The sequence below is a fragment of the Chenopodium album genome, chromosome 2 (genome assembly GCF_948465745.1).
Source record: "Chenopodium album chromosome 2, dcCheAlbu1.1, whole genome shotgun sequence".
Lineage (NCBI taxonomy): Eukaryota > Viridiplantae > Streptophyta > Magnoliopsida > Caryophyllales > Amaranthaceae > Chenopodium > Chenopodium album.
Genome location: NC_137835.1, coordinates 47,783,410 through 47,811,001, shown reverse-complemented (window position 1 = coordinate 47,811,001; position 27,592 = coordinate 47,783,410). Strand labels below are relative to the sequence as shown.

General features: G+C 38.0%; 1 protein-coding gene across 1 annotated transcript; it reads right to left on the bottom strand.

The window, feature by feature from the left end:
- LOC145598532 (protein DEFECTIVE IN EXINE FORMATION 1-like) lies at nt 1-27,592 on the bottom strand. The gene is made up of 13 exons (XM_081654907.1): nt 27,308-27,592; nt 27,102-27,212; nt 25,951-26,033; nt 25,618-25,735; nt 25,363-25,523; nt 24,031-24,680; nt 23,888-23,958; nt 14,156-14,412; nt 5,337-5,518; nt 1,239-1,522; nt 1,022-1,139; nt 721-903; nt 1-623 (listed from the first exon to the last, which is right to left on the bottom strand). Exons 1-13 carry the CDS (start codon nt 27,451-27,453, stop codon nt 306-308), a joined length of 2,682 nt encoding a protein of 893 aa, XP_081511033.1. The 5' UTR covers nt 27,454-27,592; the 3' UTR covers nt 1-305.

Genomic DNA, 27,592 nt, shown 5'->3' with positions numbered 1-27,592 from the left:
TTATCAGAAACGAATAATGATGCATCCAAAGCCAGTAAACAATTTGAAGCCAAGTCACTAGCCCCAAAGGGACAATATGCCTTTTTTCTCTTCGTTAAGATGGCACTTTACAGATTTCAAAACTCAACTATGAGACCTTTGTGAAAAGGTTAAAGATGTATCACTTACTTCCAAAGCCAGGAGACCCAAAAACCTACTTCAATGGCAAACTCTGCCAGGAAATGACCAACAGTTATCGAACCACAGTTTTTGTATAGGCTTTCGAATTCGATGTATAATTTGTCGCAACAGCTTCAATGCTGCTCTTACAAGTCGGTATTCCTTGAAAATGAGGGCAATGGCACTGCTTCTTGTGGTCGAAGGATCACAAGAACAACAAACATTCCAAACATAGGGAGGATCACAAGCCACTTCAATAGTTTGTAGTAATACATGTGAAATGTAAGCGTGAATTCATCCGAAAAATAGAGACCATGGGAGTCCACCATTTCAATAATTACTGTACCGGTCGTCCTTACACTGACTGTTGGCAACTTCATACGATATTTTCCTGGCTTATCATACATCTGGTTTTGTTTTATGCTCCTCTCTCCTTGAAAATTACCAGGAACAAGTAAGGTAACCTACATTAGTAGAGCATCATCAGGTACAGAAAACATTTATACAGGATCAAGTATACCAAAAACATAAAAATACAAATAAAAAAAGAAGCAAACTTACCGTTACATTATATGGTGCTTGTGTACCAGATGGATGTCTATAAGCATCAACAATTTCAAACTCGACCCAAAAGTTCTTCCCTTCTTCATCGCGGAAATTTCTATGTGAAGGCAAGACATAAATCCCCTCCCGGTTGAATCGACTAGCAACATTGTTCCTTCCTTGGTAAGCTGATCTCCATGACTATAACAGCAAACTAAATTAGAATATGTTTAATAAAAAGCTTAAGGTACTAATTGTTAGAGTTCCAGCAATGTAAAATTCCCAGTAGCTTCAAATGTGTGTCTCAATATCTTCTCACCTTCAGCACATGATGCGGAGATGGAGTAGAGAAGCAAAATACATTTCCATTCATAGTTGTTACAATAAGATCAAGATCATCACCACCATCAACATTATCAGCCAAAACCATGCTGTACCTGTCATGAAACCAGTTGATGCCCTTGACGATTTAGAATATAATTATTAAATAGCAAAGATTTAGGAAACATGAAACAAGCAGTTCATATAAATCTTACGAAGTTTCGCCAATATCAACAACATCTGCACAAGATGTTGGTCCATCAATGAGATATAAATAACCGTCAAATGAAGTTGTGACAATGGTGAGTCCCTTCTTTTTCTCTCCCCGTTTGCTCATATCAACAAGAAGAGCCTGATTCATAATTCTTCCATTTGCTCTATAAGGATATGGACGAACATGTTTCCCATCTTTGCCACTAAGTACATATATATTTCCAGATATAGTCGGAACCACAATATCTGTATGGCCATCCCCATCCACATCACCGATAACAGGACCCTGGTTTAGAAAAGTGTCAAGACATGAGGTTTTGAATAACTCGTTCAAATCGATACCTTCAAGAACCTACAAAGCCCAACATAAACCAAGTTTGGTAATTGCACCAGTCTTGTGCAATTAAACTGATACTGGTCATAAGATCTGGTCTTTAACCTCTTACCAGCAACCTTTAAAAATTGCCACCACAAAAAGATCAAGATCATCTCATAGACAATTCAATTCATCATCTATACCTCATTCCCCTCTGATAGTTAGCCACACCCCCGCCCCACTCAACCCACCCAAAACACAAAAAGTGGAAACAATAGAATATGTAGACCATGCTACATTTTTTAAAAAAATTCTAACACGGATACTTTTTGCATTATTTCTTATAATAAAAGCACATATCATTATAATACTATAATAAAAGCACTAATCTTATTATAGAAACACATTGGTTCCTTATTATAATAACATAAAGAACATAAAATACAACACAATAAAAGCAGATACGCAATTATTTACTAAATTGCATGTAGATATTCATACAATCAGGTAATTAATTTAAGAGGAATAGTCTTGCTTACATAATATTTTTATCAATTTCAAACAAGGTAATGAAAAAAAAAAAAAAAAAAAAAAAAACAATAGTAAACTTCATCCACTTCAAAATAACTAGCATTGTTGAGTTTTTGCAATTACTCATATTGAGTTTTATATATATTAAGATGTAAAACAAACATTATCATGTAAGATGTTGCTACATTAATTTTAATGTACTTCATTCTTTTTAAATGCAACATTAGATATACACTAGAACTAAAGCTACTTTAATCTTGTTTTGGGATTTATACATTAGGATACACAATTAAAACATAGTCAGTCATTTGAGATCTTGTTGAATTCGTCTCGATATATAATTTCAAAATATAAACTTTATATAGTTTTTACTATAACTAAAGATTCATGTAAAAAAAGTGCGTTGACAAGTGTGAAAACCCTAACGTTGCAATTTAAAAAGCGGAGGAAGTATATTCTAATGATAGTAAAGTTTGTGTAAAAAAAAAATTGATAATAAAGTTGATATAATATTTATTAATCCTTGAAAACATATGTATTGATTGAAATGTGTAACCGCATTTATTTTTTAGCCCTTAAATTTTCCTTATCCCATAGTTATGTATCATTATTAATTGCAAATCAATAAATCTACTCTTAGAATTCACTTTTCTTAATTCCTGTGAAAATTTCAAAACAAGCACTAGGCAAAGGGAAAAATATATAATTACCAAGTGTTTTCTTTCATTGAGTCGATAATAGCCATATAATGTCATGAGTCATAGTTTTAGTGGCAAATCCACTTCCCTTGTTTTATGTGGTCCGTGCATTATGGCATTCTACATCTTGTACTCACTCCATCCCCAAATATAAGTCTCATTAAACTTTTGCATAAAAATCAAATATTGCTAAGGATCTAGGGTACATGTGTTATACATCTTAAAAGCACATGTTCTAAAGATATAAGCTACATATCATAAAGAGATACGTACAAACCCATCTTATTTGAAAAAAAATTAGTATATATTTTTTTTTTCTTTGTTTTATACAACAATTAAAGGTATGTGTTATTATTTTATAAGGTACATGTCCAAAACCTAAAAAGTAAATGTCATTAAATTATAAGGTACATCAAGAAAAATATAAAATCTACAAAATTGGTTTTTTTTTTTTTTTTTTTTTTTTTTTTTGTATAAAAAAAAAAATTTAAGTACTAGTAAAAAGTATATAAGGTACATAAAAGGATAAAAGGTAAGTATCATTGAGCTACAAGATAAATTGCATAAAAAATGAGGACAAATAATAATATATTTTTCAAAAAGGAACATTTTAAAAACAAAAAATTAGGTCAAAATAAAAACAAAGTACTTCATCCGTTCTTTTTTACTTGACCCGCTTTGACTTTTACACTATTCACCACCCCCTTCTTTGACCGTCTTTTATGAATATTATATAAGGAAAAAATATATTCATGTGGGATCTTTTTAAATTCATCTCAATGAATGCTATCATAATATATAACTTTTATTATTTTCACTTATGGAGAATTAAAGTTATTGATTATTAAAGTTTTGCATTGGCAAACGTGATAAAGGAAAAAGGTGAGAGAAAGTAGTAAATAATTTTTCTTATTTATCAAATAATAAAGTGCTAGTAAAAAATTAAGGTACTACAAAAGATAAAAGGTACGTATCATTAAGCTACAAGATACATAACATTAAAAATATAACAAATACTACCTCCGTTTCATAAATTCTGCAACATACTAGAATTCACGTTTCCCAAGAAAAAATTTGATAAATATAGATTAACAAAAGGGTAGATTATTTAGGGTTAATAAAAAAAGTGGGATACTTTGATTAAGCCACCCACCAACAACCAAAACCTCTGCCCCCACTATACACCCATCACACTGCCCACCCTAGCACCACCAACACCCACATTCTCCACCGATAACATCACCATCGACACATCCGACCACCCTACCACCGCCAACACCCATATACTCCAGCAGCGCGACCACCGCAGGGTCACCTTCGACACATTCGACCACCCTCTCACCACCACAAGATCCGAACCATGCCAAAAACCCACCATACCCAACTCACAAAAGCCCATCGTGTAACCACCTTCTCACGCCCCACCACAAGATCCGAAACCACCAAAAAACCACCACGTCCTCACGCACCACCACCAAGATCCGAAACCCCCACGCACCATAACCACCAAAAACCCCACCCCACCTAAGTCGTAGCCACCAAAAACCCCACCCCACCTAAGTCGCAACCACCAAAAACCCCACCCCATCTAACTACCTTGATCCAAAACCCCATCACCATTTTCGCATAGATCTGAATTTCAAGGGGGACCGGCGACTTTGATAAGGGAAGCAAGTCCGAAACCCCATCACAATTTTCGCTTAGATCTGAATTTCAAGGAGGACCGACCACTCTGATAAAGGAAGCAAGAAGCCGGCGACTTTGATCGGGGGGAGAAAGTGTCGGTGACTGTCATGAGTAAGAGGCGGCGAGTGTCACGAGTAAGGGGCAGTGACTGTCACGAGTAAGAGGTGGCGCTGGATCTGAGTGGTGATGGTGGAGTGTGTTGCTGGTGGTTGAGACTTTTGAGTGGGATGAGAGAGAAAAGTGTGTTGCTGGTGGTTGAGAGGGAGGAGAGAGAAAAGTTGGTGATGTTGGTGATGGATGTGGGCTATGAGGGAGGAGAGAGAATATGGGTTAGGGTTTAATTATGAATAAATTAATTTAGGTTAATAAGTTAATAGGTGGTTTATTGAAGTTAAGTAAGGGTACGTTGGTAAATTCATACAAAAAAATTTACTATATTAGGAAAGTTTTTTTTGTTGCACATAATGTGTAATTTCCGTTTTTGAAAATTGTTGCAAATTTTATGAAACGGAGGTAGTATAATAAAATAAAATTAATATTTTTAAAAATAATTAAAATTTTGATGCACTACTTTATCTTTATGACATATGTATAAAGTTAAAAGGAAACTATATTGTAGTAATAAAGTTAAAATGAGAATATTATGTAGGGAAGAGATTTTTGGATAAAAATGAATTTTAATTTGGGGGCAAAGAGAGTATATCCAATCAAAGATTAAATCTAAAATGTTTCTTTAAAAGATGGAGAACCTAAAGATAATACTACATAAAAGCCTCTCAATTCCGAAACAACCACCTATTTTGGCTTTTTGATGTCTCTCACTCATCAATAACTGATCATTTGCCAATTAAAGTTAAATTGAGGCCTACCTGAGGTATTAGACTTTTGACATGTGTTTCCCATACTTCCTTTCCTTGAGCATTCCAAGCAGCAACATTTCCATGTACATCAGAAGTCACTAATTCGATTTTTCCATCGTCATTAATATCTCCTGCCACCACAGCTCCTTGAATTTCGGCCATTTCAAGAGGGAAATTGTCTCTTACCTTACCTGGATAGAATAGCAGAAAAAATAAAAAATGAACAAAAATGGCACATAGACAAGCAATTCAAACAAAAAGCTTTACAGCCAGTAACTCTCTATTTCAGAACTAAGAATCAATAATCTAGCCATGTGTGCTTTTACGTATATATGATAAACAAATTATTACTCCACTTAGAAGCAAACCCTCACTGGAACATCAAAAGGGGAGCAACTTCTCTTGTGATTATTATTAATAAATACTAGTCAATCATTTGGAAAAGTCTAACTTTAAGCATTTTGTGCAAATTGCATATCCAAAGCATCATGAATCAATCATACTACCATTGTTCGTGATTGTTTAAAATTTTGTTTTAGTTAAAACTTAAAAGAAAATTTGTAATAGATTCATGCTCACAATCGCAATTTATCAAAGAAATGCATAGACTTAAGAAGAAAGATTGAGTCTTTGAAGCCAAAAGATTTCTTACAACAGTAGCTTTAGGTTACCACTTTCCATGATTCAAAAATAAAAATAAAAAAGGAAAAACTGTCCGGAATAATCGTCTTTTGGGAAAGCACGCCCTCCCTAGGGTTTGCTGACCTAGGATTTAGGGCACGCCGCAAAACGGCGCCTCAAGGTTTGGGCCCTTTAAGGCCGCCATTTCAGAGATGATATCTGAGTGACACGTGTCACTGATCCTAAAAAGCCATTTGGGCGTCTCTTAGGGTGACACGTGTCGCCCTCCTAATGGTCCACTTTGGATCATCAAACATCCCAAATCAAGGGGATATCTGCCTACCACGTGTCACCATCTTGGAAGGTCCGGGGTGGCGTTTCTTCTAGCAACACGTGGCAGGCTTTGATTGGGCCACTTGGCCGGGTATAAAAATACCCAAATCACTTTAGGCTACCACTCTCCAGATAGTGACTTGAGTCACAATTCTCCAAGGAAATATTCCCTCCGTTTTAAAATAATCTTCCACTTTCCATTTAGTGTGTTTCAAAATGATCTTCCCACTTTCGATTTTAGTTCCTCACTTAACCTTATTGTTTTCCCATATTTACCTCATTTTATTGGTCCAGATCCAAAAAAATGGACCCAGCGTACTTTATTCCAAAATAACAAGTGGTCTAAATGTACTTTATTCCAAAAAAAGATGGTCTATTGTCTAAATGTAATTTATTTCATAATTCTTCCCTTACCTTAATTTACACAAAAGATTACGTGTGAGAAGATCATTTTGAAGCGGAGAAGTATCTCATAATCTGCCAACCTCCTTTCTCATCTCTCTTTATTTATATACAACAATTCAATCCTTATGATAACTTTACATTAGCTTTTGTCTTATGTGCACAGGTTGCAACTCTCTCTATTTATAAAAAATCTAATAATTATTAACATAATAATACTAGACTACCCATAACGCCCTTCTCTAGAGTTGTCAAAGAGCTTATGTGACCAATGTTGACTTGGATGCCTATTCAAAGGAACATGTCATACAAACTGTTTCATTGCTAGTGATGGGTTTGGTTGAAAAAAAAAATAATATAAATAAGGAAAAATTGTCATCTTTGCCTCATCCACCCAAATTAATCCCAACTTTGGATTATAATATTATTAATCCAAACTTAATTCCCCATCCGCGTATAATCCTCGGATGAACCTCCTTTTCCTTTTCTCTCTCTCTCCTCCCTTACTATCGTCGTTGGTGACGGCGAAGCCTTGAGGACGACGGTTGCTGGATTTTGTAGATTGTTAGCGGTGATGGCGAAGCCTCAAGGAATTGCCGCTGCTTATAATATTAGGGTAAGTGTTTGGGATTTGGGGGTTGGGATTTTGGGGATTTTTCTTATTCATCCGGCAGATGTGGGGGAGGAAGAAGGGGAAGCGGCGGGTTAAGGTTTAGGGAGGGGTTGGGGGATCACGACGGTCGGTGAAGGAACGGTTAGGATCACAGGGTGCTACAGGGGAAGCATAGTTCGAAAATGCGGTTTCGGTCGCGATCACAGAAACAATCGCGTGATTCGTAACGGAATTGATGCGTTGATCGCGGAACGCGTCGCTGTTTCATACGAATTTATTTTATGGTTATTAAAAATAAGATTATAATGATTTTTCTCGTAATATTTGAAAAAAATTATATTTCTTAAATACTATACCTCTTTTAACTATTCTGTAAGAGCCCTTGGTATTACTAAATATTAATGGAACAACACTTTTATGCATTTTAAATTAAAAATCCCTCTGGTAGTAAATTAGTAAGGGGATAAAGGGTGATGGGTCACGTGAGAAAGGAAATAAAAAAAAGAGGTAGAGAGGGAGTGGAAGCCACATGTTATTTTGTGACAACTGGTGGGGTCAGATTTCAAAGTAAAAGTTACCCCCTCCCCTTCCTGACTCCACTCCCAACCACATAATATTTTTTAAAAAAGATTCTTTTAAGCTAGCTGCAAACAATCGACTTTCATGGAGAAGTCGAAAGCTCGCCAGAAAAGTACCAAAAATCTTGCAAAATTTCTGAAAAAACCGCTGATTCGGGCGTTATCTCGGCCGATTCATGATTGTATCGGGCGATTCGGTCAGATAATGCGTTGTAATTCAAGGAACCACGCCAAAACGCTAAAACTCGGTTCGGTAAAATTGAAAGTCGTTACGATTCGCCCGATACGAGTTGATGCAGCCGCATTTTAATTCCATGAGGGGAAGGGGGAGGTGGTTGTGTGGTGGGGGTTAAGGTGGTTTTGGTTAAGGGGAAAGGGGAGGTGGTTGTGCAGTGGGGGTGAACGTGGTTTTGGACTTTTTGGTTTTGGGTTTTTTTTTTTTTGGTTCCAATCACATGCTGACATGTGTATATAAAACTTTTTTAAAAAAAAAAATACCTACATTATGAGCGGAAGGAGTATAAAGTTCGGATTAAAAAAAATAATCCAAAGTTCGGGATGAATTAAGGAGGATGAGGCAAAATTGGGATTAATCATGGCAATTTTTCCTATAAATAAATAATATTACCTCCGTTTCATATTACTCGCAACACTTTCCTAAAATGGCTGGTTCACATTATTTGCAACAAATATTTTTCTTTCTATATTTAGTAAGTTTTTGGCTATGAAATGACAACTTTACCCTTACTTTTTTAAAAAAACATCTTTGATTAAATTATAAATCTAATCTTATTACATTAATCCCTAAGGTTAATTAATTTTACCTTACCACCACATCCATCCTAATTCATTCCCCTCCTCCATCTACATTCAACATCTTCCTTCATAAGTTTTCTTTCTCTTCCTTCATAATACACGACCTTCAATGGAAACCACCACCATCACCACCGCCACTACCACCGACCATCACCACCACCAAGATCGCCGCCTCATTTTCTCTCTTCCTTGGCTTTATGTTTCCCCATTGGCAATAAAACCTAAATTCAAAGGTTTTATTGTCAAATTTAACCATCAAAACTCTAGATCTTGAGTTTTGAAGAGTTTTGATGGTTAAATTTAACCAATTCAAGCTTTAATTGATGATAGAGAAAGGTTTTTGGGTTCGTCGAAGGTTTGTTCGTGGTTGCTAGGTTCGTGGGTGAGTCGCGGGTTTGATTGAGGGTTCGGTTTTGGTTTCGATTGTGGGTTTAGTTTCAGTTTCAGTATCGGTTTATGGGTTTGATTTTGGTTTTGGGTTCGATTGCTAGTTCTGGGTTTGATTGGGGTTTTAGGGAATCGTGGGTTGGATTGGGATTTTGGTTTCGATTGCTGCAAGGTACGGTGGTTTTGGGGTCTTGATTGGAGGGTTCGTGGGCTGTGTTGGACGCGTCGGTGTTGGGTGGTAGTGCTGGGTGGTTGTGTTGGGTGGCGGTGCTAGGTTCGGTGATGGGTGGTCGGTGCTATGGAGTGTTCGTAGGTGGTGTTGGGTGCGTCGGTGGTGTTGGGTTCGGTGCTGAGTGTTTTTGGTGATATACTGGGTGGGTGGTGGTGGTGGTTGGTTTCTGTTGCTGCTTGGTGGTGTGGGTGGGGGGTATTTAATTTAATTAAAGTTGAATTTTTTTATTTTTTTTTGGTTAGATTAATAGTTAAACATATACCCTATATTTTTCCAAAATCATGCTTTCAATATTTTGCCTCGGCCTCTGCAAACATGTACTTTGTTGCGAGTAATGTGAAGCGGAGGTATAATAATTTTTTCAATGATAGTCACAAATGGGAGGCCATTGCCCATTGGAAGAGCAATTAAGACATGTACAGAAAATTGGGATATTCATGATAAGCTCGTATTATCAAGGTTGACAATGCTAGCTTGTGTACACTTAAAAAAAAAATGGTTTAAAGAAATGGATGTGATAGTGATGGACAATATATTCACATTACATGTATCGCCTATCTTATCGCATAGGAAGGCAATAGAGAATATAAGGTATGCATTGATAGAGTTAGAAATATAGTGAAATAGATTAAGAATTCTCTTGAAAAAGGGTAATATAGATGGCAAAGCTTCTTCCTCCTCGGTGAAATTCAACCTACACAATGTTAGATATGACTTTGAAATTCTAGCGTATTTTTAGTGGTATATCTCTTTCTAATGGAGGGGATTTGAAAAAGCATGAAACGACTCCTAAATCTTGTAAGGATTGAGGAAAAAAAAAAAAAAAAGCAGAGAGGTTAGTTTTGTTTTTTAAAAGGGTTTTATCAACTAAATTGTAGGCCTTGTTCACTTAATGAAACAACAAATATAGGTTAATTTAAGTTTACATCTATTCATGACATAAATATTAAATATTCCGAATTTGGATATTTATGCTACGGCTATTGCAATAAAAAAATAAGTTTGCTAAACACTAGGAGAATGTGCAGAAAATGAATTTGTTAATTTAGAACATCATTATTCTTGATGTGTGGCGGGCATTGTAGATAAATTAAGGGAAAATCGTCTGCGTTGGTTTGGACATGTAAGACGGAGACCCGAGGGTGCACCGGTGCGAAGAGTGGAAGAGTGGGACCATGGAGGGATTAAACGAGAAAGAGGGAGACCAAAGATGACTTGGTTGGAAGGAGTGAGGAAGGATATGAAGTGCATGGATTTACGTGAGGATGAAGTTTTGGATCGTAAGGGATGGAGGAGAAAGATTTATGTTGATGACTACACGGAATAATCAAATTTGGTTCATGTTAGCCGACCCCACTTTTGGGATTAAGGCTTTGATTGATTGATTGATTGATTATTCTTGATCTTCACTCAAAAAGTTAAATTGTTGAATCGACACTAGAAGATATGTATAGGGAAAGAAAAGGGTGAGCTTTCCAATGACGTGAAAGAGTTCACTTATATTGATGAATAGAGCTTATTTTTTTAACTGGTTAATTTAGAACTATGTATTCTTCTTATATCGACATCTAAAGACCAAATTAATAAAGACCATGATGATGATTATATTAGAAAGGGTGGCGACTATATGAAAAATCTAATGGATAAAGCTTAAAGATTAAAAGAGACAAGATGGTATGTGAGGAGTGAGCTTGATAAGAATCAAAATGAATAATTAAGGGCAAAGGAAGAAGATATACTCCCTAATAATTGACATGTTTGATTTATTTTTTAAATTTTTTGGAAAAATTGATAAAAATAATCCCGACTTTGAGTCGTTCGCTCAAAATAATCCCAACTTTGGAGTATTTTTAAATAATCCAAACTTTGGTAGTCATTCGCTTAAAATGGTCATAACCGTCACCTAACTTGTTATAACAGGTTAAGGTGACATGTGTCATCACATAATTGGTTGGGAAAAGATATTAAAAAAAAAAAAAAAAAAAAAAAAAAAAAAAAAACTTTAAAAATTTCTTTTAAAAATAAAGAAACCTAATGCCACTCAAGACCACCCTCTCCACCACCGGCCACACCCTTTCCCAAAACCTCCATCCCACCTGAGCCCACAAACACAAAAACGCGCATCAACCACGAAACCACCTTGTAGCAGCCCCGCAACAATCTATTGTTGCCCAACCTTTAGCACCCCTGCAGCCACCCAAATCGCCACCACAAGAAGCTTGTCGCACCCAATGTATAAAAAAGCTCAAGGCGCGCTGAAGCGAGAAAGGTCATGCAGTGCCTAGGAGCACCCTACTGTACAAGCAGTTAAGAAAAATTGGCAGAAATTTCTCCAAGTGCGCCTTGCCTTGTGTGCTTTTGGTGCGCTTAGGCTGCGCTTTACCAAAAACGCCTCGTCAGACCAAGTTAAGCGCTTACCCCATTTCACCTTGCGCTCAGCGCGCGACACTAGCCGCACCTGCTTTAGCACAACCACCCAATCACACTAATCGTCCCCACAAGCAGCACGACAAGAATATCATTGAGTTGAGATCGAGAAATTCTCGGTGGTGATCTAGACGACGACGACTCATCTGAAGGATAATGACCATGAATATTAATTCAGAAATTACTGTAAAATTGGGGGAAAATTGTTAGGGTTGATAAAAAAAGGTGAGGAATTGGCATGAAGAATTGGGGGAGGGCGTCGACGGCGTCGAAGCAGGGAGGGGTTGGGCGCCGGCGAGAGGACCTGGCTGGGCCTAGGGGCTGCGGGAACAGTGGTGGTAGCCGCGGTGTTGGGTGTGGGATTTTTATTTTTTCTGTTTTGTTTTTAACTTTTTTTCAACATATAACAGGCTAACAGCTGTCACTGAAACCTAAAAATAATAAATAATAAATAAAACCTTTTTATCAGGTTACCCGTCACCGGGACCATTTTGAGCGGCTGACCCTTATAGTTCAGATTATTAAAAAATAATAAAAATTTTGGATTATTCCTAGCGAACCGACAAAAGTTGGGATTATTTTTAACAATCTTTCCTGTTTTTTTTTTTTTATATATATATATATATTAACTTTGACCATAACTTTATTAGTAATGTAATAAAAACAAATTTCATCATGAAATATTTTCTTAAAAAGGCATGTATGCCAAGTTTAACCATGTCATTCTGAGATAAGAGGGAGTAAATGATTTGTTTTGGTGGAGTTGTAATGGACATTGTTATTCAATTTTCACACAAATGGCAGTGATATTCTTGCCATCACACTGTCCACCAGTGCATTGGTGTTCATTTTTAGTATGGGAGGTCATCATCTTAATTCATTTCATTTTTAGTGCAAGTCCTAGTTAAAAGTGTTAATCAAACTAGGGGAAGATTTTCTATGTGAACTCAAATCTAGGGATGTTAATTTATTTATGTGTATTGAGATATATGGAATTTAAAATTTTGTGATAAAACTTATGAGGGCAGGTAAAATTCTTAAATCTCCTAAATAGAGTGTATCTACTTTGGTTCATTAGATAAAATTATTTCATTCAATCTATTAGACTAATAAACATCCAGGTTTCATGAGAGACTGTTTGACCTTCATAAACATAACAGATACCAACTAATTAACTTATAAGGCGTGAAAGGATCAATATTAATGGCGCTGACAATGTATAAAAAAGCAGGAGGCGCACTAAAGGGAGATGGGTTCTACTGCGCCTAGGTGCGCCTAACAGTGCGAAGTGAGGCGCACTACATGGGCAGTTAAAAATTTTTGGCTGAAATGCGCCTCAAGTGCGCCTTGGGTGCGCCTTGGGCGCTTTTTGTGCGCCTAACCCAAAACGCCTCGCCCATACAAAAAGAAGCGCTCACCCTGATCGCGCCTCAGGCGCGCCTTTTCAAACACTGGACGCTGACTATTCCAGGGATATTGTATTTGCCTAAAATTTTATATATTAGAATACAATTCAATTTTTTGATGAGTTGTCATTTATTTTTTCCTTTTCTTTTTGGTACTTTTAATTTATCTCTCTATCTCTTCAATTATTCCCACCTACCTTTTCTTTCTCTATCTCTTGCTAACCCCACATGCACATATGTGCTTCTAATCAGTAGTTTTAAGGAATCAACAACTTTCTTAATTCCCGTATAAAATCCAAAGATGCATTGTATTATGAGACGGAGGGAGTAGTAGTTTAGCATATTAGCTACTTCAATTCTTGTTGTAATTCCAAGGTTCAATTAAGACTCTTGTTATAGTACACAAATACTCCCTCTTTCCTTTTCTCCCGTTTGCAAGGAGATTAAGGTGCATGAAAAGTGGAGAGAGAAAAACTAAGTGGGCGAGAAGCTCAATTTAAGATTAAATTGTAGAACTGAATTTAGTCAACTTACCAAACAACAAATCAAGTACGAAAATAAGAAGTTGCAAAATAATGTCTTAAAACAACCAAGTAGTTAATACACACTTTAAGTTCTAACAAACTAGCTAAACCAACAATAATTTTCTAATGATAATTAATTAATAAATCACCTCACAATCAGATCTTTAATGTCAATATGCATTTAATAACTATAGATACATGGATATGCTAATGGATCTCCAAAAAAAAAAAAAAAAAAAAATGCACAGAAAAACAATTTTTTTGAAGAATTGCCATCTCATCGACTTAACCAAAATTAATCACAAGATTCCTACTATATCCTCCAAAAGGAGAGTGCTTAATTTAAGAATATGCAAATTTGATCCAAAATTCCATAACAAACAGATACGGATTACGCATATCCCTTTTTTTTTTTTAAGTTATAAGTTTTTCTTCTATATGTGAAAACACAAAAAACCATACAAAGGTAAAGTAAAACGAAGATCTTACCTTCATGGTCAAGCACATAGAATAATCCAAAGGATGTTCCAATGAGGATGTCTAGATTCCCATCATTATCCAGATCGACCACAGTAGGTAAAGAATATATGTAAGCACGGAATTTAGTTGAATCTGTGCTCAGATCCAAATTTGCAGTCCACTTAACTTGTTTTGTGTCAAGGTTGAAGACAACGATGCCCCCAGCCACATATTTTCCAATATCGATACCACCCAAATCTTTTGAATTATCCGGTTTGTCATAATAACTGTCAACTTAGCCAGAGCAAAGAGCACTAATATAAGCAGCTGATACACATATCATGTGAATAAACAAAGAAACTCACGTGTACAGACAAGTTACTGGAACTCGCTTATCCTGAGAAACTTCAAGATGCATGAGAACATTTCAATTGATAAAAAATGCAACTGACTAAAAAAGTGCATCAGCCATTGCATTGAAACAGAAACTGAAATATTCTTGTACCATATAAATGCTGCTTAAAACCAGAAACTAACTCTTAAACAGAAGCTAAAGCAAAGCCAAATTTAAACATTGAAAAAAAAACAGAGAGGAAAAATTCAGAAGAATTATCTCGCCTTTTGCATGCCCTTCCCACCTCCTCCTCTCCCTCCCACCTCGTCCTTTTGCAAATCTTCTCAAAATGGTCCGAACTTCAAAAAATGGGGAATAATCCCAGCTGTTAGAGCTATCATCTTAAAAGGTCCTTAACTTGATTGTAACCAATATAGTAGGGAACATGACAAGTGTTCCATTCTAATTGGTCTAGCATTTTTTTAAATTTTGATTTTAATTAAACACACCTCCTCCTCCTCGCCCCCCCCCCCCCCCCCAATCTCGTCCTTTTGCAAGTCTTCTCAAAATGGACTGAACTTTCAAAAATCAGGTAATAATTCCAACTATTCGGGTTATCTTCTTAAAAGGTCTTTAACTTGATTGCAACCAAAATAGCAGGGAACATGACACGTGTTTCATTCTAATTGGTCTAGCTTTTAATTTTGATTTTAATGAAAATTAAAATAACATCCCATCCCTCCCACCTCCTCCTCCTCCCTCTTCAAAAACACCAACTCCTCATCATCACCACTGAAGCGTCCACTTGATCTCATCGTACGTCATCAAAGCCTCCACCATAAATCTCGAAACCACCACCAAACCACCAACCTTAAAACCACCATCCATCCTCTCTACCCTTATCGAAACCACCACCGAACCTCACCAACCTCGGTGAAACTACCATCCACTTTCTCTATTCCCTCCCAAACCACCACCTAGCCCTTTCAATCTCAATCTCACTGAAGCCACCAAACACATTCTCCACTCCCATCGAACCTACCAAAACTAACATGGAATTCAAAACCAACACCAATCACTCAACAAAAATCGCCTATGGTGGTCGGATTTCGCTAGTGGTTCCTGATACCACCACATTCAAATTCAACCACAAGGATGTTCGATTTTGGGCTGTGTTGGGGTGGTTGAGTGAAGGTTAAGTTGAGGTTTTGTGGTTGGTGGGTGTTGCGTGGTGGTTGGGGTTGGAGTTCAGGTTGCTAATGGTGGGCAAGGGACAACGTTCTTGTTAAAATATTAGGGTGAGGTTTCGTGGCTAGTTGTGCTCATGTGCAATGACTCAAGGAGGGCCACCTTTCATCCACACATCCACAACTACAATGCAACGGACAACGCACTAATTCAGACAAATTCAAACAACAAGAAGAGAGAAATGGCAAAAGACGGTTGATTGGATTGATATAGCCGAAAGGCTTTGAAGAGTTCTCTACTACAAACTATGGCTAACTAACTATTACAAACTTTTCTGAATGAATGTTTTCCTCCTACAGACTTCCTATTTAACTTGTTACACTTCACATGTGACTTAGCCTTAATTGCTATATGAAATATTTTTGTCTTCATGCCATAAGCTGCCAATAGAGCTGTTGAAAAGTACTTTAGTTGTCCCCTGCTTGTTGATGTTGTTGCTGGCTGTCTCTGTTGTACGTATGTAGGATGGGTGATCTGTTGTGAACGCCCCTGTGCTGTTGTCTTCTGTTGTACGTATGTAGGATGGGTGATCTGTGTGGGTGCGTTACATTCCCCCCCCCCCCCCCCCCAAAGCACTACCTTGTCCTCAAGGTGGAAGTCGAGAAACCGCTCCAAGGATGCCAACTCCCACGTAGCTTCAAATTCTGGCAGCCCACGCCACTTCACCAAAACTTCTTGCACAATCGATTTTCCTTGCACCAACCGACTGTCTAGCACCACCACCAATTCCAATTCAGGAGTGATCTGGTCCGGTTTGTAGGAGCACTTGGCAAACTCCCAATTACCCTCTTAAGTTGCGAGACATGAAAAACAGAGTGAATGCAACATTGAGCCGGTAGCGCTTATTTGTAAGCTACCTTCCCCACGCGTTGAGTGATCTCAAAAGGTCCATAATACCGAGCTGCAAGTTTCTCAAAAGGTCGCCTTGCTAGCGAGCGTTGTTGATATGGCTGAAGTTTGAGAAAGACATATTCGCCCACTTCAAACTCTTCCTCTCTCCTTTTTCCATCCGCATATTTTTTCATGATGTTCTGTGCTCGGATTAAATTCAGTTTCAGCTCATCAACCATCAAGTCCCTTTCTTGCAACATCTCATCCAACGACTCGACCTGTGTACTTCCCGATCCCACCTTGATTAGCTTAGGTGGATCTCTACCATATAACACACAAAAAGGAAATAATTGAGTAGAAGAGTGGATTGCGGTGTTGTAGGAGAACTCAGCCAATGCAACCACTTAGCCCAAGATCCCCAACAAAACAACGAAGGTAAGTTTTAAGCCCTTTATTCACCACTTCCGTGTGTCGGTCTGTGGGTGATAAGATGTGCTCCTCTTCAAACGGTACCCCGTAGACGAAACAATTCTTTCCAAAAAGAACTCAAAAACACCCTATCCCTGTCTGAATGATACTTCCTGGAAACCCGTGTAATCGCACCACCTCCCTTACAAAAGCATCGGCTACAGTCAGGGCCGAAAAAGGATGCCGGAGCCCAATGAAGTGCGCATACTTGGACCGCCGATCCACTACCACCAAAATCGATCAACCCCTTTCGAACGTGGGAGCCCCTGAATAAAATCCATAGTTATGTCCTCCCACGCCTCAGTAAGAATCGGCAATGGTTGTAGCAACCCCCCGGACTCCGTTAAGAGTGCTTACTTCGTTGGCAAGTGTCGCACGCTCTCACATAAGCAGCCACATCTCCGCCACATCTCGCCTCATACCCGTGCTGCCCTCAAATATGTCTTCGTTTCCCCCCAGGATTTCCAACCACCGAGTCGTGGTAAGCTCCCAATAGGGTTGACTTGATACTCGAATTTCTGGGTATCACACTTGCCCCTTATACATCAAACGGTCACCTTCTATGGTGAATCCCACGGCTCCCCTTCCTTCCTCGACGGCTTCTCGAATCGAATGTAATTCCGCATCTCCTTCAATCTCTTTTTCCAGAAATTCCCAATTAACACCTTGTGTGGTGACTAAGGCTGTTAATTCCAATTCATCCTCCCCTCTTCTCGATAAAGCATCGGCTACCCGATTGGCCGTACCGGGTTTGTATTGCAATTCAAATCCGAAGCCGATCAACTTTCGGATCCACTTTTGATACTCCATGGCTACCTCATGTTTTGTTGGTCACTCCTCACCACAAACCGACGCCCCAACAAGTAGTGGCGCCACTTTTGCACCGCTAGACAAACCGCCATCGGCTCTTTCTCGTACGCTGATTTTGCTCGGCCTCCCGGACCTTGCTAAAGAAAGCAATCGGTCGACTATCTTGCATCTAACACTGCCCCGAGCCCATATCCCGAGGCGTCGGTCTCCACCACGAAATCCTTGTGAAAATCGAGCAAGGCTAATACAGGGGCTTCCGCCATTGCCGATTTCAGCTTCTCAAAAGCCTTCATGGCTTCCCAAGTCCACTTGAAATTGTCTTTCTTTAATTGATCTGTTAGGGGATAGGCTATGTGGGCAAATTGGGCTATAAACTTCCTATAGTACCCTGTGAGGCCCAAAAAGCCCCTAAGCTCTCTTAAGGTTTTTGGAATGGGCCAATTGATCATGGACCTCACTTTCTCTTGATCCACTGCTACCCCATTCTAAGAAATGATATGGCCTAGATAAGCCACTTCCTTTTTGCCAAACTCACATTTCTTCTTGTTTACAAATAGAATATGCTCCTTCAACGTGGCCAAGACTAAGTGCAAATGCTTGACATGTTCTTCTTTGCTAGGACTATAAACAAGAATGTCAACAAAAAAAAACAAGAACAAATTTTCATAAGTATGGTCGGAATATCTCGTTCATGAGTGATTGAAAAGTTGCCGGTGCATTAGTGAACCCAAAAGGCATGACCAAGAACTCATAGTGACTTTCATGGGTCCGAAATGCCGTCTTGTGAGTGTCTTCGGGTTTCACCAAAATTTAATGGTAACCGGCCTTGAGATCTAGTTTAGAGAACACTTGTGCTCCATGTAATTCATCAAGTAGTTCGTCTATGACCGGAATGGGATATTTTTCCGGTACGATTTCCTTGTTGAGGGCCCTATAGTCCACATAAAACCGCCACGACCCATCTTTCTTCTTGACTAGAAGAACCGGGCTTGAAAAAGGGCTTGTTGACGGTTTAATGATTCCGGCCGCCATCATCTCACCAATTAGCTTCTCCATCTCATCCTTTTGAAATTGCAGATAACGATAGGGCCTAACACTAACCGGGTTACTTCCTTCCTTAAGGACGATTGCATGCTCTTGTCCCCTACTAAGAGGTAGCCCTTTGGGACTATCAAACACGGCCGAGAACTCCTCGATTTCATTCTTCAAAATTTCCGTTATATCTCCTCCTTGATCCTCCTCAATTCCTTCCATTCGGCTAAACTCCACAAGAATGCCCCCCTTTTCTTTGCGCAATGTCTTAATCATTGCCTTTAAGGTGATTCCGGTTCGAGCCAATGACAGAACATCCTTAATTCGTGCCTTCCTTCCATCCACCGTAAAACACATCTCTTGTGTCTTCCAATTTGTGAGCACCTCTCCAAGTTTTTCAAGCCATTGAACTCCAAAAATTACATCGGCATTTCCTAGTTGTAGGGGATGGAAGTCCTCTACCACTTTAACCCGTCCATCCAATTTTATTCGCACCCCTATACACGAGCCTTGACCCTTCACGTTCTCTCCATTGCCTAAGGACACTCCGAAAGAACCGCTTCCTACCACCGATATGCCGAAATGTTCAACCATGGACAAGAATATGAAGTTATGAGTTGCTCCCAAATCGATCAACACTACCACCTCTTCTCCATTGATCTTCCCGGTCAACTTCATGGTCTTGGGATTAGTTATCCTGACAATGAGTTCATTGAAATCGCTACTGGAATTTCCTCGGCTTCTTTTGTTGGTGGAGCTTCCAAAGCCGCAAACTCATGCTCCTCCTCTTCGCTCACCTCCTCCTCCACCAACACACTAAATTCCTTTGCCCCGGAACACATGGTTGAAGTCCCACTTCCCATCACATTTGAAACACAGTCCTCTTGCCTTCTTATCTTGTATCTCGCGCTCCGTCAACCTCCTAACTCCACCATTGAAGCGTGAGTAGCTTGTGATCCACTTGAGTTTTGGGCCCCTTTGCTTCATTGAGCACTAGGATAGAAAACTCATGATTGGGCCGGCCCACTTCCCCCTAAAGAGTATTGGCAGGACTCTTATTAAAGTAGGAATATGGGCTGGGTTTGGTGAAAGCCCCACTCGACTTCTTAAGTCCGTGGATCCTATTCCTTTCCTCAATACGGGTCGCAAGATCCATGGCTTGCTCAAGAGTAAACGGATTCAACATCCTCAACTCCGCCCTTATATCCTCCTTCAAGCCATTCACAAACTGCCCTTTCATCAGAGTTTCAGGTCGAAGAGCGGGGCAGCCTTCTCGATGAACTCCCTTTGGTACTCCGCCACCGTCGAAGTGTGCTCGATGGCTAGCCATTGCTCGTTAAGTGAGCCATGTGGGTCGAAACTGGTGTGGGTCGAAATTGGGTGAGTAGTCGGTGCTTCAAATCCTCCCACCCACGCAACAGACAACGCCGCCGGTTCTCCCATTGGTAACACCTCAAGTCGTCCCCCTCCATTGAAACCATTGCCGCCTGAAGTTGCTCCGGCTCGGACAATTGATAGAACTGGGAGTACTGTTCTACCCTCATCAACCATCCGACGGGGTTCGTCCACTGTACGGTCCGCCCCCATAATCCAAGCCAATGTTCCCTCTGAGATGGAACAAAGGGGGGTTCCCTATTATGTCCGCCACCATTTTCCAACCCTAGTGGTCTCCTAGGGATCCCACCGGTGCCGGATGCTTCCGCCTCATCCTCCAACGGAACCGGTTGCCTCTATTGTCACGTATGGACTCAATTGCCCCACGCATTTCCTCGAAGAATTTGTCCTGCTCGTGCCTCACCAAGGCGACTTGTTGGGTATGGTCATCCCGGAAACGGTTGATCCGCCCCTTAAGCCATGTGCCTCGGTGGTGTTCTGCTGCTTGGAAAATTGCTCCGTCAAGGACTTTTAGAGAGCCTCCATGCTTTCTATGATGGTTTTGGTCAAGATAGCCTGAATGGAGTTTTCTCCTTCACCCACATTCGAGACCATGTCCAACACATGTTCTTCAAGGGCTTCAATTCGCTGAGTGTTAGTTCCCGATGCCGGACCCATACCTGCTCTGATACCACTTGCAACGGACAATGCACTAACTCAGACAAATTCAAACAACAAGAAGAGAGAAATGGCAGAAGACGGTTGATTGGATTGATAAAGCCGAAAGGCTTCAAAGAGTTCTCTACTACAAACTATGGCTAACTAACTATTACAAACTTTTTTGAATGAATGTTTTCCTCCTACAGACTTCCTATTTAACTTGTTACACTTTACATGTGACTTAGCCTTAATTGTTATCTGAAATATTTTTGTCTTCATGCCATAAGCTCCAATAGAGCTGTTTTAGTTGTCCCCGATGTTGTTGGTGGCTCTCTGGTGGGTTGTGAACGCCCTTGTGCTGCTGTCTTCTGCTGTTCCTATGTAGGATGGGTGGTATGTGTGGGTGCGTTACATACAACAGGCACAAGGCAAAGCACAACGCACTATAAAAACATATGACAACACCCTAAAGCTGCAGCAGTTGCCAGCTGTTATTTTGGCCCATGAAATAAAGACAAGTAGAAGTAATTGTTGTAAAGTTGAAACTAAAGCTCTGTATTTGTGTACTGTTGATAGTTAGGCCTTTATACAGAAGGGGACTGGCAAAGAAACAATCATTCAGAAATTACCATTTAGGCATTTAGAGAGTAATGGCCTAAAGCCATTAATTTTGTAACTTGGAACATTTTTAATTTATCAATCAATCTCTTGTCTTTCCAGAAACTAGAGTTTGTTTTTGTTTTGTTAATGACGAGGAAGGGTCGGTGTTGTTGATTGTGCTGTTGTTAGGTAAGGGTTGGCATTTGGCGATTAATGGTGGAAGTGTTGGTAGATGGTAATTTTATTAGTTGAAGGTTGGTGTTGGGTGGTGGTGTTGCAGAGGGTTGGCTGGTTTCAGGGTGGATTGGGTTGGTGGGGCAGTGGTGTAGGGGCATAGGTTGCTGAAGTGAAGAGAGAGAATATAAAGATGAGTAATAAAAGTATTAATAAAAAAATTACCAATAGTTAACAAATAAATGAACACATTAAATAGCCTCCTCTCTCTCTCCTAAACCCTACCTCTATCGTTAATTTTGTAGGAGCTTCCATCTGATTTTACGGATGGAAAGCCCCAATCTTTGTTTCCTTTACGTTTTTTTGTTTCTTAGGTTATAATAATGTCTCCCTTGAAAGAAAGGGCTTATCTCCTTCGAAAGACAAGGTTTTATTTGCGCTTAATATGGTCTGTAGTTGCACGGGGCTACGATTGATTTTTACTTGGATTCGAGTTAAGAAATCAGCACAAGAATTTTCTCTCACAATCAAAGCGACGACGAATCCACTCAAAAAGTTGTTTGAGACAACGAATGAGAATGTGCCAAATTGTTCTATCTATGTATTTGGATTTTTAGCCCTTTCCCATTTAATTCTTCTTTGATTTTGTGAAATCTGTTTTCATAATCGTTAATTGTCAATTGTAGATGTCGTATAGTTTTCATTAATGAAGTATAATGTCCTTTAGGACTTTTTTTCCAAAAAAAGAATAAAAAAATAATAAGAAGAAATAAAAAAAATATATATTTACCAATAGTTAGGTTGTAGGTCAATTGGACCATTTTAAGAAGATAGCTTCAAAAGGTATTCCCAGATTTTTGCAAGTTCAGACTATTTTGAGAAAACTTGCAAAAGGTAGGATTATACTTGTTAATTTTTCGAAAAAATAAAAAACAAAAACAAAGTTTAATTAAAAAATTAAAAAATGATGTGTTCGACCGTAAATGAACCCTGGCTTATTCCATATCCAACTCAATCAAAGTTTCACATGTGCAACGTTTGCATGATCCATGGAGTTTGCACTTGTGCAAATTTCTTCTTTCACCCACCTAGTTTTGCGATAAAATTGTCCTAATATTGCCCTTAAGGCCTAAATTCTAGTGAGGGTGAGAAACCATAAAGATGGGTTTAGCTTGGATTGTTGACAACATTAAAATTACCTTATCAATAGTTATGTAATACTCCTTTTGCTCCTTTTTGTTTATGTTATAAAAGGAAATGTAAAGTATAAAGGGGCACATCCAAAATAGAATACATAAACAAAAAGGAGCAAAAGGAGTATTACATAACATATGATAAGGTAATTTTTACACCCTTTTTTATATCTCTATCCATGGATGACAAAAATTTGATCCCTTGATTTGATGATTTTAAGACCACTTTACTCGAATAGCAAGATAATGTCAGCCTTAGGCGATTGGTATCCCTAGAATTTTATTATTTGGTAGTGTCACAAGAAAAGGAGTATCAATAAATTAGTAGATGTTACACAGTCACAGCCTTCACTAAAAAACTTGCCTTTTTATTACATTTGGAATATAGTGTAAATTAACAAAAGGCATTGTTAATGTATGCCAAAACCAGAAGAGCTATGTCCTTAACTTTCAATCAAAAAGTTTATGCCCACCCATTTTTTCTTTACGACAGACATCCCAAGGGAAAATCTCTTTTATTATTCGTTCAGTTTCACTAACAAAAGTTATCATAGGTTTTTTTAAAAATAAATTGTGAAGAGAGACAATTATGAGCTGTTACAGCTCACTAATGACAATACCAACAGCAAAAATTAATAAACTTTTACCATTTTACTCTCATGTTCAGAACAATTACAATTCAATAACTCTGCCGTCTGCTATCAACAGACAGCAAATAGAAGGAAGAGATTAACAAGAACTCATTTCCTGTCAAGGTTATGATTATTTATAAACTGTATTGTCTCCAATTCAAGTATTTTTAGCCAATAAAGGGGCTTATAGTCTTATACACACATGCCAACCTTTATATTGAGTTGATAACAATATGCAAATGGACAGAAACATACAAAAACCAACCACTAATCATGCCAAACATAAGACTGAATTGATAGCAATATGCAGATGGACAGACACATACAACAACCAAGCACAACAGTTTAACTGCTCACACATATATGTTAAAGCTAAGGTAAAAACAGTATTCTTTATAGTACTTACTCACGATCAAAGAAATACGACACAGCCACCACCATTTCTAATATCCCGTCATTATCAATATCAGCAATGACCTGAGGTGAATTAATTGTTGAGACATCTGATTATGATAAATTACCTAAAAAATATATAGTGATTGTACTTACTGGAGTAGAGAGAATATGAGAGTCAATATCGACATAGTCTTCCACGGTCTCATGTTGTGATTCAATCCAATCTTCATCCCCCCACATGTTATCATCCACATAATCATCATAGTCATAGCTATATTCATCTGCCAGTTCATCACTACCACGAAATAATTCAAAAGAGGAATCTGCTTCTGCTTCTAGGGCATCGTCATTCTCCACTGTTGCAGTTTGAACATTTTCACTGCCGCCATCTGCTCCTTTAAAAGCAGTATCTTCCAGCAGTCGTCTCCTAGAGTTTTGCCTGTTCTCTGTCTTCATATTATCCCCCAACTCATTAGGTGACAAAGAACTGATTGCTCCATTTTCCAAAAGTGCAGTACCATTTGACCCTGCATTTTCAGAAGAATCATTCACTGTGTTCAAACGCTTTATTGTTTCTTGGCTCTCATTCAACTTGCCCTCATTCAAAGATGATGTACTCAATACATCCAAACTTGATCCAGAATCAAGGGATACATTGATGGTCTTTGGAACATCAACATCTGAATTTCCTTCATTATCATTTTTCCCATCTCTATGAGGCATAGATTCATTAATCATTACAGGACGCCCACCAGTTGATGAAATATCAGATACATTAGATCCCATCTTGGTTTTGTTTGGTTCTGCAATTGTGACCATAGATGTGTCAGTTTCAAATGTAAGGGGAAAAAGATACAAGAAAAAAATCTATGATACCCCTTGTTGAGGTACTGTATATTCATAAATAAATATATAGATCTAATAGAACATTACTAATGTCATTACATCATGTCACCAAATTTCTGTACTGTAACCAGACAGTTAAAGACTCACCATATAGCACCACAAAGAAAATAATCATAATAGTGATAAGAAATCAGTCATAACAGCATGTGCTACCGTGTTACTAAACAAGTTGAGTGAAATTATCGACCATTTAGTGATAAAGTTTTATAGGGAAACAAAATTTCTGTATAACCATACATTAAACTTCATATCATATTGATCAAGAAAATTCTAGCATGAGACAAAAATGCCACTCAATTTCCTGAAGAAAATCACCTCGAAATGGTTAAATGATCACAAAAAGTATGTTACAACCCGTCTTACCATACAGCCATCTCAGAAAATTATTAAGCTATCAAGAATTTAAAAAATGACCAACACTGCAGTGGTTTATAGAGTAACATATACAAGTATATGTAGATCCATAACACAAGCACCAGCAGAAAGTTTAGAATGGATGGTAAGTGAGAGGCTTGGTGATAAAAACGAAAAAAAAAAAGAGCATCAATAATATATCCTGGTGAAGTTAAAGTAACTCACGCGACACTAAGTTCATTTCAGCAGCCTCCTGGATAAGCTGCTGATCATCAACATCAGGATGGGAGCGATCAACGGGATCTGGATTTAATCCCTCATACCAATTTTTAGGAACTCTTCTGCGAGGTACAATCAATTTATCCGACATCAGGTAGCCTGAAGCTCTGTAGAAAACAAACCCAAATGAGATAAAAGAATATTGCATCCTTAGATCTCCACCATAGAAAGATAACTTGTTAGAATGATGATAAAACTCACCTGAAAAAGAGCACTTCACCATTGTATGTAGCTAAGGCTATTTCTCTAATCCCATCTTTATCAATATCATAAAGAAGAGGGCTGGCATGAACAGTTGACTGATGGTAAGCAGGCCACCCTGACAAGTTAATCCAAGTAAGTAGGGTGCGTATCAGAGTAATCAGAAAGGAATACCAGATGTTTTAAACAGCAAAAACAAAATCAAAATAACTAAATAAATAAAAGGAAGATAAATAATTAAATAAATAAATATAGCTTTAAGACAACTGTATAACTATGAAAACTGTACAGTTATAATATTGAAAAGAGGATTGCAATAAGTGAAACACAAACCTGGCATTTTATCCCCATCAGATCCTTCTAACACTTCTAGGTAATGAACAAATGAAGGAACCACAATATCTAACTTCCCATCACTGCATAAGCAAATTAGAGAGAATTAGTCAAATTTATTTGTTAAAGAAACCATCCTGACGATAAAAGAGACCCATAAGTTCTAGTTGGGTCTCTAAATAGATTAGCCAAATCATACTAATTAGAAACCACATCCCCCATGAGTGATTAACCAAATTTTTTTCCTGAAATTTACTGTCAGTTATCTATATTTATTCCTCTAAAAAGTGATTGGACATTATCTATACTAAATTCAGATTTTAGCTGTCCTTGGACTCCATTAAGGCCTTTATCTTTCCACCTAAATTAGTATGTATTTAAAGTTTAAACTTACTAACGTTAAACCAGATTGAATCTACCTAACCTTATCAAGTATTAAACTTTATCGGAAATTCGAAATTATTAGTCTTGAACTGATATTGCTTAAGTTGAATTCAGCACTAAAAGTTGAATCAATAAATCCTGAACTGCTCTGAATCAAATTTCTGTAAGCTTAGATACCCTACTACACCTTAAACTTGTTTCATAAAGTGGGAAAAAATAAATAAAGAAATAAAAAATAAAAAAAAAGGCCTAGTTTTAACATCGGCCCCGTTTGGTTGGGTGTAAAATGTTTTCATGGATATGATTTTTCCATGTTTTCCTATTTTCTTTGTGAAGGGTTGGAAAACGATTTTTCCAATTTGAAAATACATCTTTTATGGTGGAAACATTTTCCTTTACATAGCAAGAGAGACCAAATTTTCGCCCTCTTCTTTTTACTTTTCTATTATCCACACTCACCTTTCTACTCCTATTTCTAATTTCTCTATAACTTTTCTTATAAGAAACCAAACAAAGTAAAACTAATTTGCAATTGTGGTTTTCCCTTTTTCATTGAAAATGTTTTACAACACATCAAATGGGCCCTACCAACAAAATCTATTTTCGAGCATAATTCGTAAAAATACATTTAATAGAACCAAATAAGGTTCAATTTAGGGTAAACCTAGCATTCTACCTCAATATATGGATCCAAACTTTTAGTGCATAATACTAGAAAAAACAATTGCAGCTAACAATATAAAAAGAAATCATAAGATATAATTAACCTGTTTATATCTGCAATCAATGGAGCTGCATATATACTAGAACTCACTTCTGCTTGCCAGCGCAATTCCAAATTCCGGGGGCATTGTGTATTCAATAACTCATCTTCATCCCTAAAAATATAATATAAATAAATGTTAAATTCAGCCATTTTCACAACACATTCAAATTAATAAGCAGATAATCGATCAACAATTCTTTAGCTTACAGGTTTGGGTAACCGGCTGAATCATCAGTGGCTTGTCTTTCCCTGAACTTGTTTTTTGATTCTTGTTGCGCAGTGACATTACTCGAACTTATTATAGCGAACAAAATCAAGAAATTCAGCAAGCAGAATATCGCTGAGAATTTCATCCCGTTTTTGTTCAACTCTCCCTCACTATTTCCTTGTGATCTCTTTGAATGTAGACTTTGAGAGAAGGAAAAAAAAAAATTAAAGAAAAGCGGATATTTTGAAGGCGTTCCCAAAAGAGAAAGTATTGCCCACTTCTAC

Excerpts from the sequence above, each read along its gene's own strand:
- LOC145598532 (XM_081654907.1), bottom strand. The coding sequence starts at position 27,453 with ATGAAATTCTCAGCGATATTCTGCTTGCTGAATTTCTTGATTTTGTTC. Across the intron at positions 27,213-27,307 it reads TCAGCCGGTTACCCAAACCT|GGATGAAGATGAGTTATTGA; the intron begins GTAAGCTAAAGA and ends TTATATTTTTAG. Across the intron at positions 25,736-25,950 it reads TGATGGGGATAAAATGCCAG|GGTGGCCTGCTTACCATCAG; the intron begins GTTTGTGTTTCA and ends TTAACTTGTCAG.